The sequence below is a fragment of the Charadrius vociferus genome, unplaced genomic scaffold (assembly GCF_000708025.1).
Source record: "Charadrius vociferus isolate BGI_N301 unplaced genomic scaffold, ASM70802v2 scaffold54, whole genome shotgun sequence".
NCBI classification, from domain to species: Eukaryota; Metazoa; Chordata; class Aves; order Charadriiformes; family Charadriidae; genus Charadrius; species Charadrius vociferus.
Window position 1 is genome coordinate 4,213,456 of NW_009648350.1, and position 11,347 is coordinate 4,224,802.

General features: G+C 54.2%; 1 protein-coding gene across 1 annotated transcript in view; it reads left to right on the top strand.

Annotated features, from left to right (window-relative positions):
- Window positions 1–8,890, top strand: part of WDR81 (WD repeat domain 81) — a 10,390-nt gene extending 1,500 nt beyond the window's left edge. The window contains exons 2-11 of the mRNA XM_009885171.1: window positions 1–2,133; window positions 2,424–2,531; window positions 2,654–2,844; window positions 4,817–5,007; window positions 5,278–5,443; window positions 5,624–5,789; window positions 6,071–6,769; window positions 6,943–7,088; window positions 7,273–7,452; window positions 8,385–8,890. The exon at window positions 1–2,133 is cut by the window's left edge and continues 14 nt beyond it. Coding sequence (XP_009883473.1) covers window positions 1–2,133; window positions 2,424–2,531; window positions 2,654–2,844; window positions 4,817–5,007; window positions 5,278–5,443; window positions 5,624–5,789; window positions 6,071–6,769; window positions 6,943–7,088; window positions 7,273–7,452; window positions 8,385–8,711 — 4,307 coding nt within the window. The 3' untranslated portion in view covers window positions 8,712–8,890. The remainder of the gene's footprint in view (window positions 2,134–2,423; window positions 2,532–2,653; window positions 2,845–4,816; window positions 5,008–5,277; window positions 5,444–5,623; window positions 5,790–6,070; window positions 6,770–6,942; window positions 7,089–7,272; window positions 7,453–8,384) is intronic.
- The last annotated feature ends 2,457 nt before the right edge of the window (window positions 8,891–11,347 follow it).

The following is an 11,347-nucleotide window of genomic DNA, read 5'->3' on the forward strand; positions in this document are numbered from 1 at the left end:
TCCGATCCATCCATCCAGACATGCCTGACCTGGACGTGCCATCTTGGTGTAGCTCCTACGAGGAGTTCATCGAAGTCCACCGCATGCTGCTTGAGAGCCGGGAAGTTTCTCAGGACCTCCACCACTGGATTGATCTCACTTTTGGGTACAAGCTGCTTGGGAAGGATGCTGTCAAGGAGAAGAATGTCTGCCTCCACCTAGTAGACAACCACACACATTTGACGACTTACGGTGTTGTGCAACTTTTTGACCAGCCGCATCCCAGGCGCATGGTGGGACCTGCCTACACGCCTGCTGAAGCTCCAGCCATTGCCCGTCCTCTTCTCCAGAACATCAGAGAGACTGTGTTTTTGGAGGATATCCAAGGCCAGGTGACAGATGTGGTTAATGGGCTGGTCCTGGAGGCTACTCCTAGTGAAACCACTTGGTCTGGGGAGAAACCCATCGCTGGTGAGGACGATTTAGAGCAAGGCACGGAAGCCCTGGAGTCGATTTCTGCTACTGGTAGAGCTGCTGATCAGCCCTGTGCCACTGTGCCTTCAGCACAGCCCTCCACCCTCCCTGCTTATGCCACTGAAGGCAAAACCTCGGGTGTCCGACCTCTCCGTCGGAGCAAGGCAGGTGCTGTGGATCAGGTTGACATGAAGATCACGCTTCCTGAAGGCTTCAATCCGCTCCAGGCCCTGGAAGAACTGGAGAAATTGGACAATTTCTTAGTTAAAGGCTTAAGCAGCGAGATGCAGCTAATGGAGCAGCCGTGGGAAGAGCTACCCCTGGGTCTCTCGGACCTCTTCCAGAGGGACATGCAAGCTTTGGGCATTCTTGTTGCTGAGATTATATTTGCACCAAGGATTCGTCCTTCGAAGCCTGACGCATCCCTGTTGGAGCGGTTCCTGATGGTGCGTAATCTGTGTCGCTATCATCCCAAGGAGATCCCAGCCCCGCTCCAGCACGTGCTTCACGTCCTGCTGCAGCTGAGCGTGCCGGTGGAGAAGCTTCTGAAGACCAAGCTGGGCAAGGGCGCGGTGCAGTTGTTTGACTACAAACCCATCTCCCAGGGCCTCCCCCCACCCTGTCCCACACAGCTCCTCAGTCCCTACAGCTCTATTGTCCCCTTCCCCACATACTTCCCAGCGCTGCACAAATTCATTTTCACCTATCAGGCAAAGAAGATAGAGGATGAAGGTCAGGGCCGGGAACTTGTTTTCCAGCTGTGGCAGCAGCTAGAGGGGATCCTTTCTGAAATCACTCCTGAAGGCTTGGAGATTCTTCTGCCCTTTGTATTGTCTCTGATGTCCGAGGAGAATACTGCTGTCTATGCCGCGTGGTATCTCTTTGAACCCATAGCTAAATCCTTAGGTCCGAAGAATGCCAATAAATACTTGCTCAAGCCATTGATTGGAGCATATGAGACCCCCTGCTACCGCCATGGCAGGTTCTACCTCTACACGGACTGCTTTGTCGCCCAGCTGATAGTGCGCCTGGGGCTGCAGTCCTTTCTCCTGAACCTGCTGCCGCACATCCTGCAGATTCTCGTTGGCATCGAGAACTCGCGGGAGGAGAGCAAATCCCTCCTCGGCACGGCTGAAGATGATGAAAGTGGAGGGGAAAGCCCAGTGTCCTGCGTGTTTGGGGAGGAGATCAAAATGGACGTGGAGCGCAGCTCCGCTACGCTCGACCTCCTCGACTACACCTCTGGTGTCAGCTTCCATGACCAAGCCTACCTGCCCGAGAGCGAGGACTTCCAGAGCGGCCTCTATGTTGGGGAGTCCTTGCAGCCTCAGGAGCAGGAATCGCTCAGCCTTGGGCGGCTCAGTGACAAGAGCAGCGCCAGCGAGGTGTCCCTGGGAGAGGACAGACCTACGGATGGGGATTCCCAGAAGGACAAGAGCAGCCTGCAGTCGATGGACAGCAGCCAGGACCTGAAACAGAGTGAGGACTCGGAGGAGGAGGAAGAGGAGCATGATGAAGAGGAGCACGATGACGCCACGGTTGATGCAGAGCTGACGGTGGCCGTGGAGGCTGGTGCCTCCATGGATGTCACTCTGGCTGATGACAGCAGTGAGCCAGAGGATGGAGAGGGAGAGGAGCTGCCGGACCACTCTGATGACAAAGAGCAGACAATACTCCTGGGTAAGACCCTGCTAGCGTTGAACCTTTCTGCTGAGCGTGGCAAACACTTTACGGCAGTGAGTGTGAGAAGGGGAGAGCCTGGGAAGAAGTGGGTCCAGATTTGGGGGTGTCTGTGGTCCCAGCTTGGGAACAAGGATGAAACCGATATAAAAGGCCGGGTCTCCACTGTAGTGTGTGGATCTGAGACCCAGAGAGCTGCCTGCAGGGCAGGCATGGTCCGGGCAGCAGCCGGGTGATAGCTAATCTGTGCCGTGCCGGGCTCTGTCCTTGCAACTGTTTTTGTTTTGCAGACACAGCCTGTAAGATGGTGAGGTGGCTCTCAGCCAAGCTGGGCCCTACCGTCACGTCCCGCTTCATCGCCAGGAACCTGCTCCGTCTGCTCACGTCCTGCTACATGGGTAACGTCTGCTCCTCGAACCCCGGGGTCCCTGGGTGGGCTGTGCCCCAAAATGGTCCGCTGGGGTGCCTTGTGGCCTGGGTGTAGCCTGCTGCTTCGGCTCATGATGTTGTCTCTGGGCAGGCCCCACCAGGCAGCAGTTTGTACCAAGCAACGATGAGAACAGTCCTCTGAGTACAGGAAATATCTACCAAAAACGGCCCGTGCTGGGGGATCAGGTGTCCAAGCCGGTGCTGGCCTGTCTTGTGCATGTGGCATACCTGTACGGAGAGCCCGTCCTCACCTACCAGTACCTGCCCTACATCAGCTACCTGGTTAGTATCGCCTTTTCTCCTCTTCTCACGCGCGTTGGGGCGAGAGCTGTGTCCAGGCACAACAGGAGGTTTCACAGAAAATAGTCCGGCTTCACCAGGAGCCTCCTGCATAAAAATTTGTGCTGGGTTGAGCTCCATCTGGGCCGGTGTGGGCTGAGCAGCTCTTGCTGTGTTGGCTGAGAAGAGCTGTGCTGATGCAGGCAGAAGAGGTGCTTTCCCCCCCAGCCGTAAGCTCTGGACCGCTCCCAGCGAAGCGCACGGCTGCGTACGTGGGCTTTGTGCTTTAGCGAGCCTCGGCCACTGTGGCTCTGCAGCCACTGTGGATCTGCATCGGGCTGCCGCAGCCCCTCCTTCCCCGTTTCAGCCTGGGGGCTTTCCCTGTCCAGACCCTTTACTGGCACGCACAAAGCTAGAGAAAAAGGTTTTCTTTTGCTTTGCTGGGCGAGCTTGCCGAAACGGAGCTGGCACAGGGGTGGGATTGTGATAATGGGCAGGCGGAGCAGCTTGGGCTGCTGCGGGATTGCTGGAGCGAGTGTTTTTAGAGGTCTGTATGGGTAGATAGGGGATGAGCTAGGGAGAGGCTAAAGGAGGTTTTTCAACTGTATAAAAATACTGGCAAGACTTACAAACTTTTCAGCTTGAAATTCATAGCTGAATAGCAAGAAGAAAATGTGTGTAATGCAGCTGGTTGAAAAACAAACCAATTTTTCATTTAAAAAAAAAAAAGGGTTTGAATGTTTTAAACAGGCTTATTTTTCATATTGCTCCCTTTTTAGTGGTTATAAACACTTTGGTTATGGATTCTTGTTTAAATGGAAAACTTCAATAGCTTTTTGATAATTTAAATGTAGAGGAAAAAGAGGCCACAGCTGTTCATTTAAAGAAAACAAAAAGGCATTGTCAGTTTTTCCAATGTTGAAGGGGAGATTTTTCAGGGGAAAAAATCCCATTTTTCAGCAAAATCATTCTCCACCCAGTTGCAATCATAGCTCCAGCTGTTCTGCTTTGCTTTACTTAACTTAATGCTTGGGGGCACTGGGGGGATTAATACCCCCGTGAGCAGCATTTGGCAACCTGATATGAAAGCGATGAAACTTGCAGGTCACAAATAGGATAAAGTCAATCCTTCTTGCAGGATTTGGCAGAGTGGATATTTTGTGAGAGGAAGAGCCTCTGTGATGAGCTGGAAGATGGCAGGTGTACAAGAAATATAGCGGAAACTGGGAATTGTTTGTGGTTTTTGCTATTGGCTCTCTTGTCTTGGGTGTTTGATTTGTCTGGGAGTTAGGAAATAGGACGATCTAGAAAGAAATCTTTTAGTGTTGCTGCTGTTAACTCTTTGGCATTGCTGTAACCAGCATCGGTATGTTGTCAGCAAAAAAGGATGTGCTCTTCTGCCTCATGAAATTAAGAGCATCTGGATTTCTAGAAGTCAGCAGCAGGTTTGCCTATAATTTGTGCTTGGATATTTCATGCAAGGACTGTTCCTCTGCAGTCTGTGCATCCAGGCTCAACGTGGCATGGGATGAAGATGCTGATTCTTGCTTTAAGTCATGTGTATGTAATAGGTTTCCCCTCTTCTTATGCTGGCAAATGGTGCTCTGCAGTGTCTGGGCTGGTGATGGTCTGGGCCAGTCTGGGTTTGTCTCTCTCCCTTCTGAGTTTCCCAGCTGTGGGAGCATCCTGCAGGGAGATGCCCTCCAGAGGATCCGTGCGAGCTTGAGGATGTCCTGCCCCATTCTCTCGAGGCTCATGTCTTGCGCTGACATCTGTTTGTCAGTTTTCAGGCTCATCCCTTGAGTGCAAGACATGAGTTGCTGTTGAGACTTAGTGCTCAGGTTCCTCTCCCAAGGGTTGTGACCAGCACTACCATGCCGGGTTTTGAGGCTGAGCTCGGGTGATCCTGGGGATCACCCTTGATGTGTTCTGCTGGGAAGGTGGTGGCCCTGGCACTGGAGGACTCCTTTTGCAGGTTGCGCCCAGTGGCGGGTCCGGTGGTGGCCGGCTGAACAGTCGGAAGGAGGCAGGGCTCCTGGCTGCTGTGACGCTGACTCAGAAGATCGTGGTATGTCTCTCGGACACCACGCTCATGGACATTCTCCCCAAAATCAGCCAGGAGGTGCTGCTCCCGGTGCTGGGCTTCCTCACTTCGCCGGCCGTTGGGTAAGTGCTGCAGTCTGCCGTGCCTTCAGGCAGGCTTGGCACAACTCAAAATTGGGGATTTGGAAATGGTTCTGTGAGAGCCTTAATGCTCCTGGGGTTGTGGGGCTGCTCCTGCCCTGATGTGCACCTCCCTGCGCTGGTACCCGGCGTGCACGTAGAGGTTGTGCTGCTCAGGACCTTCTGATAACACTGACAAGGCAGGAAGCATGAAACAGAGGAGGGGAAAAAGCGGTATGTGGAGGGCAAACTGGTAACGGATGTCCTCTTCAGTTTCCCCAGTGGTGCCCAGGCCCGTGTTGTCCTGTGCGTTAAGACAATCAGCCTAATTGCTTTGATCTGCCTGCGGATTGGGCAGGAGATGGTGCAGCAGCATTTGAGTGACACAGTGAGAAACTTCTTTGGGGCGTTCTCACTGCTGCAGGAGCTGCAAGACCAGGTCAGTGACGTGGGAGAGGTCCTCCTGCTGTCCCCCAGTACCCAGCTGCAGGAATGCGGTGGGCATACCTGCATCCACCACTACTGGTGTCAGCAGCGTCCAGCCCAGGCCGTGTTTGTGTAATTAATTATGTGGTGAGAACATCTGATCTTGGCTATCCTCCTGTTTTCTCTTGCCCAGGGGTTGACGGCGGAGTCAGTGAGCAGCTGTGAGGTGCCGGTGATGGAGGTGCCCCTCTCGGATGGGAAGCTGCTGGCCCTGGATCCGGCCGTGCTGATGGAGTTACAGAAGGTGTTTAACCCTGAGATGGCCTACATCACCTACATCCCCTTCTCTTGCTTGTTAGGTACGGCTTGGCCGCCATCTCCTGGGATTTGTGAGAGAACTCCGTGGACCTGAACTCAGGAGAAGGGCTGCTGGGGGAAACTCACAGCCTCTGCGCTGTGGCTTGGTCTGCTTGCTGGGTCGGGAGCCCACCAGGTTTCAGGCTGCTTTGGCAGGGAGCAGTGTGTGGCTGGCTTGTGGGGGACATTGCGTTCACAGCCCTGTGCTGACCCTTGTTCTGTTGATGGTGGGGGATGATGATAGCGAAATCCCTTCCCTTGAAGCCACGTTCTCTCCCTTCAGGTGATGTTATCCGGATGGTTGTGCCCAACCACTCGCTGGTTGAGAAGCTGGCTAGCCTCTACCTGGAGAACGTGAACCCCAAGAGCCTGCAGGTGGTTAGCCTGGAACAAACAGCGAGTGCGGGGGGCTCAGACCAAGATACGCGAGGGACTGAGCCCTTCTCTAGCCACCACGAGGACAGTCACTCTGGTACCTTTGGGAGCGTGCTGGTAGGGAACCGCATCCAGGTCCCCGTGGACACACAGCGCGAGGGTCTTGGTTTAATTCGCCTCAGTGCTGGCACTGATGGCTTTACTCCCAGCTCATCCAGCGAGGAGAATGCCCTGAAGCATGACCTTCCTCGCAGCACCCACATGCTGTGTGGGAACTGGCTGGCCTACTGGCAGTATGAGATTGGGGTGAGCCAACATGACCCCCGCTTCCACTTCCACCAGATCAAGCTGCAGAGTTTCTCAGGGCATTCAGGGGCCATCAAGTGCGTGGCACCGCTCAGCAGCGAGGACTTCTTTCTTAGTGGCAGCAAGGACAAAACTGTCCGCCTTTGGCCCTTGTACAACTACGGGGATGGCACCAGTGAGGTGCCACCGCGCTTCACGTACGCTGAGCACAAGAAGTCAGTCTTCTACGTGAGCCAGCTGGAGGCATCGCAGCACGTGGTGAGCTGTGATGGGACCGTACACATCTGGGACCAGTTCACAGGTAAGAAGGGAAAGGGTGAAGGCTGTCTGGAGTGAACTAGTCTAGTCCTTAAAGACAAGAGGGGCCATACTGAGTTTTGGTGGCTCCTGTGAAAAAACAGTGCAGAACTGGAGATCTGCTGTGTACCTTCTCTGTGCATCTACTGCTGTAACTTCTCCATCATGTTTTCACAGGCAAACTTCTCCGGACTTTTGACGAATTAGACAGCAAAGTCCCCATCACAGCTGTGACCACCATGCCGCCTCCCTATCACAGCATCTCTGTGGCCAGCGCAGACTCTGTGCTGCGTTTCATCGATCACAGGAAGCCAGGACTACAGGTAGGGAGTCTGGCGCTCTGCGAGCCACCCTCCTCCATCTGTGTGCTTTATGATGGCACCATGGCTGGCCCAAAGCTACCTGCGATGACTCCACAAAAGCCAGCTGGACCCCAAGCTCTCTTGTCCCCTAAATGCCAGATCCCCTGATCTTTCTCCCCCAATAGCTGGACTCTCTCTCTTGCAGCACGAGTTCCGCCTGGCCAGTGGAGTGAGCGCTGGGCTCATCCGCTGCTTGGCTGTCAGTCCTAATGGGCGCAGCGTTATGGCTGGCTTCTCCTCTGGTTTCATTGTGCTGCTGGACACCAGGACAGGACTCATCATGCGGGGGTGGCCTGCCCATGAGGGAGACATCCTGCAGATCAAGGTGAGAAGTCCAGCTGGGATCAGGGTTGAGGCTTTGTGGGACTCATTGATTCACTGAGGTTGCATGAAGCATCCTTCTGGCACATGCTGCTTGGCAGCGCTTGTCTGCTCCATCCTTTGGGCGTTCGTCCATCCCTTGTTGTGTCCCTAAGAGGCTGTTCAAGCTCTCCCGCCCCACGGTTAGTGCTGTGGGCGGGTGTTCTTGGTCCAGCCTGTGCTGAACGGAGATCAGCCTTCCCAGGTGTCAGTCCCTGCTGAGCAGGTCTGCAGCAGGGGCAGGGAGGAGACACATCGCCCGTGAAGAAGCAAATGTGTTGCTTTTTCCATGGGAGTTTTAGCCACCCTGGGAAAGCGTCACTCTAATGAGTAACTCCTGTCCATATTTACCCACCCTCAGGGAGCAGCGCTGGGGCTCCGATGTCCTCGACCCAAATGCAGGTTAAACAAAGTTCAGTGGTTTGAGTTGTTTACCCTCTCACTAGCTCTGCTAATAAGCAGGTCCAGGCTTCTCCAACCCTGAGGAGTGTTTTCTACTATGAGAAATTCACAATTCCTTTTTCTGAGAAGGAAAATAATTTGGCAGGTGGTTTGTTGGAGAGCAAGACCATGTGATAATCTCTTTACCCGCTGCACTAGTAACAGATGATAAATTAGTTGTGCAGGGTATCAGAACGTTGTTGGGAAGAGACACAGCCCATCTTTTGGAGGATAGAACTAGAGGAGGTGGCCAGCTACCAGAGAGTCCTGTAGCTTCCAGTGTCTACCTGGATGCCTTGTTAATACTCCTCAGTACCATCAGTTGCTTGGAAATGGCTGGGACTGTCCCAAGGGACTGTTGGATTATTGGCAGCTACCTGCTGATTTCATTTGCAGGATGAGATTGGGAAATTTTACTGCAGCAGTGTTGGTTCACTGGCCTTTCCTTTCCTGCAGGCTGCAGAGGGCAATGTGCTAATCAGCTCCTCTTCGGATCATTCCCTGACTGTCTGGAAGGAACTGGAGCAGAAACCTTTGCACCACTACAAATCTGCATCTGAACCCATCCACGCATTTGACCTCTATGGCAACGAAGTGGTCACTGGCACTGTGGCCAACAAGATCGGCGTCTACTCCATGCTGGAGTCCTCAGCCCTGCCCACCAGCACGACCAAGCTGAGCTCGGAGAATTTTCGGGGTACGCTGACCAGCCTGGCGGTGCTGCCCACAAAATGCCATCTCCTGCTGGGCTCAGACAACGGCGTCATACGCCTCCTGGCGTAGTGACCCCCGTCCCAGGAGCTTGTGGCTGTCCCACAGCGCTGGTGGTAGAGCTGAAAGCCTGCAGCGTTGCTTACGGAAGAGGCAGTTAGATGTTTCTGAACAGAGGGTGCAGGGGGGAGGTGTACTTATTAGTGAGCACTCGGTAAAGCATCTCTAACCTCTTTCTGTATTTTTGAAAAGAAAAAAGCCATAATTGAGAAACCTCCACTGCTGCTGGGAGAAATACTGGGCATTGTAGGTCACTGTCACCCCTGCAGAGAGGCCCGGAGCTTTCCGTACCATGTGTGCCTGATCCCCAGGGGACTGTGAGCTGCCCTGCAGAGTAATAGGGACCACAGATATCCTCCCTCCTTCAGTTAAGGGGTAAGAGGTGCCCCTTGACAAAAAAACCCAACAGTATAGCTACTGCCATCTGCACTTACCCTTCACTTCCACTCCTGAACCCCTGAACAGTCTTACTAGGATAGTATAAGCTGGGCCTGGGAGCTGCTGCCTTCGGAGCTGCGTGGTGCCGGGCATCTCCTCCTCCTGTGGTCTGTGTTCAAGACCCAGAGCGTGCACTCTGTTATAACCTGTAGGTTCTGTCAGCTGAGTTTGAGCCTGTATGGGAGGAGGAGAGGTTAACTAAAGCACTTCTGCTGCCTTACTGGCTCCAGGGCAAAGACTGGAATGGAAGTCAGCCAAGGAACAAACCCCATCTGCTCCGCTGGTTCATTTAGGAATGGGCTGCTGCGGAGGGACAGTTTGGGATGGGAATGTGACCCTCCAGGGAGGCCAGAACTAGATGCTTCCACGAGGATTTTGGCTTCTGGAGTGGTAGGGTAGGGATGGACTGTTGTTGGTTTCTGCCCCAGCAGCACTGCATCCCATGTTATCTAAGGGGTGAGGAATGCCCTGTGTGCCACGCACTGGCAGCGTTTCTCAAGAAATTCTCCTTCTAATCCTCTCAACTCTCCTTTGTGCTGGTCAGACTCCTGGGGAAGACAGGACAGCAAAAAGGTGCTCAATTTTGTCCCCTTCTGCCCTTTTAGGGTGAGAGCCAGGGGGCACGATCCAGCATGGTCTCCTGACCTTCCCTTTGGGACAGCACTGTCTGTTCCCACCCCAAAGGCAAGGAGAGTGTTCTTTGACCCAGCAGTAGGAGCAGTTGCCTCACTTCTATTGCAGCCCTTTTCCCATCCATCCTTCAGCCTAGTCAGAGCCAGTATTGGGGGAGTGGGAAGCTCTTATCTCGGGCAGAGGAGGAGCCTGCTGCGAGTTGTCCTGGGAGGGGAAAGGGCTTTCATCCAGGTGTGGGTTTATCTGAGCCACCTACAGCTGGGAATGCTGCCCTCCGCTTCTGGGGAGGGTGGGGAGGTGAGCAGTTGGCCCTTGCTATCCTTCCCTACCCAAGGGGAGCTCTCACTCCCGTGTTGCCTATTAACCATTTGCAATAGATGTAAATATTTACTTCTAATAAACTCTTTGAAAGAGATGCAGCGACGGGTGTGTGGGGAAGCTCTGTGCCGGAGGGGCCCCGGTGCGGTGCGGTGCAGGGCTGGGTGTGCTGGCTGCAGCTCTCCCGCTCTGGCGGCCAAAGCTAAAGCTCTGCGTTCGGACACTTCTTGTGTTCCTGGGTGAGCTGGAGGAGGGGATGCTGTGAAGGTGCCCTGGATGTCTGCTGCACAGGGACTTGGGTCTGCTTTCCAAGGGGAAGTAGCTCCCCATCTTGCAGCGGCACATCCCAAAGTAGTTTCTGGTTGCAGAGCTCAGACCTGTCTCCTTTCCGCTCCTCGGGACCCCAAACTCCCTGGGGTGAGTTTGGGAACCACGAGCTGCTGCAAGGAATGGATGGCTGCAAGTGCTGCGATCGCATTAATGTTCCCCACTGCTCCTTAGTGACTCCTGTCATGCTGGGGACACGGAGAGAGCCAGGAAGGATCACCATCGCTTCTGCATAAGGCACAAAACTGCACAGGGCGAGACTGTTGGAGTTCTGCCCATCCTTGAGACTCGTTCTCCATGCTGCAGCGATGTGTGCGTGCCGTGGAGCCCGGCACCGGGGCCAACTCCCCCGGCAGGGCTCCGGTGCGTGCTGTGTCCCGGGGGAGGTACCAGCTGCTCTTGGCTCAGCCCAGCCTGAGCATTGCTGCCTCCTGCTCTCCGGTACGTGGCCACGGGGCCTTGGGCACCAGCCATCTGTTAAAGCCGGTGCCTCGCGCTTGCTGCAGCAGAAGCAGCTGGGATACAGGGAGTAAATATCTGGGGCTTTCCACAAAGCAAATTCCAAAAACAGAGTGAGCCCTGTGGCAATGAATACCAAGCCCTATGTTTTCACTAAAGGTTATGAATAAAAGAGCGCGATCCCAGCACGGGGAGTATGTGGAAAGCAGAGCTGCTACTAGGGACAACTGACTTTGCGTGCTGAGGGGAGTTTTGGAGCTGGTAAACTTGGTGTTAACATCGTCTTGAGGGTACAGCGGCCTAAAATGTCCCCTCATCTCCAAATGCACCACAAATTCACTCTTCTCCCCCAAACAAATGTTTAACCGGATGCTGTAGGTCAATATTTGCCTGCCAAATTCTCAAACAGGGGGTGGTGCCGAAGGTCGCTGCCGGTGGGTAGGAGGGGGTGGGGGGGGAGCTGGACAAGAGAC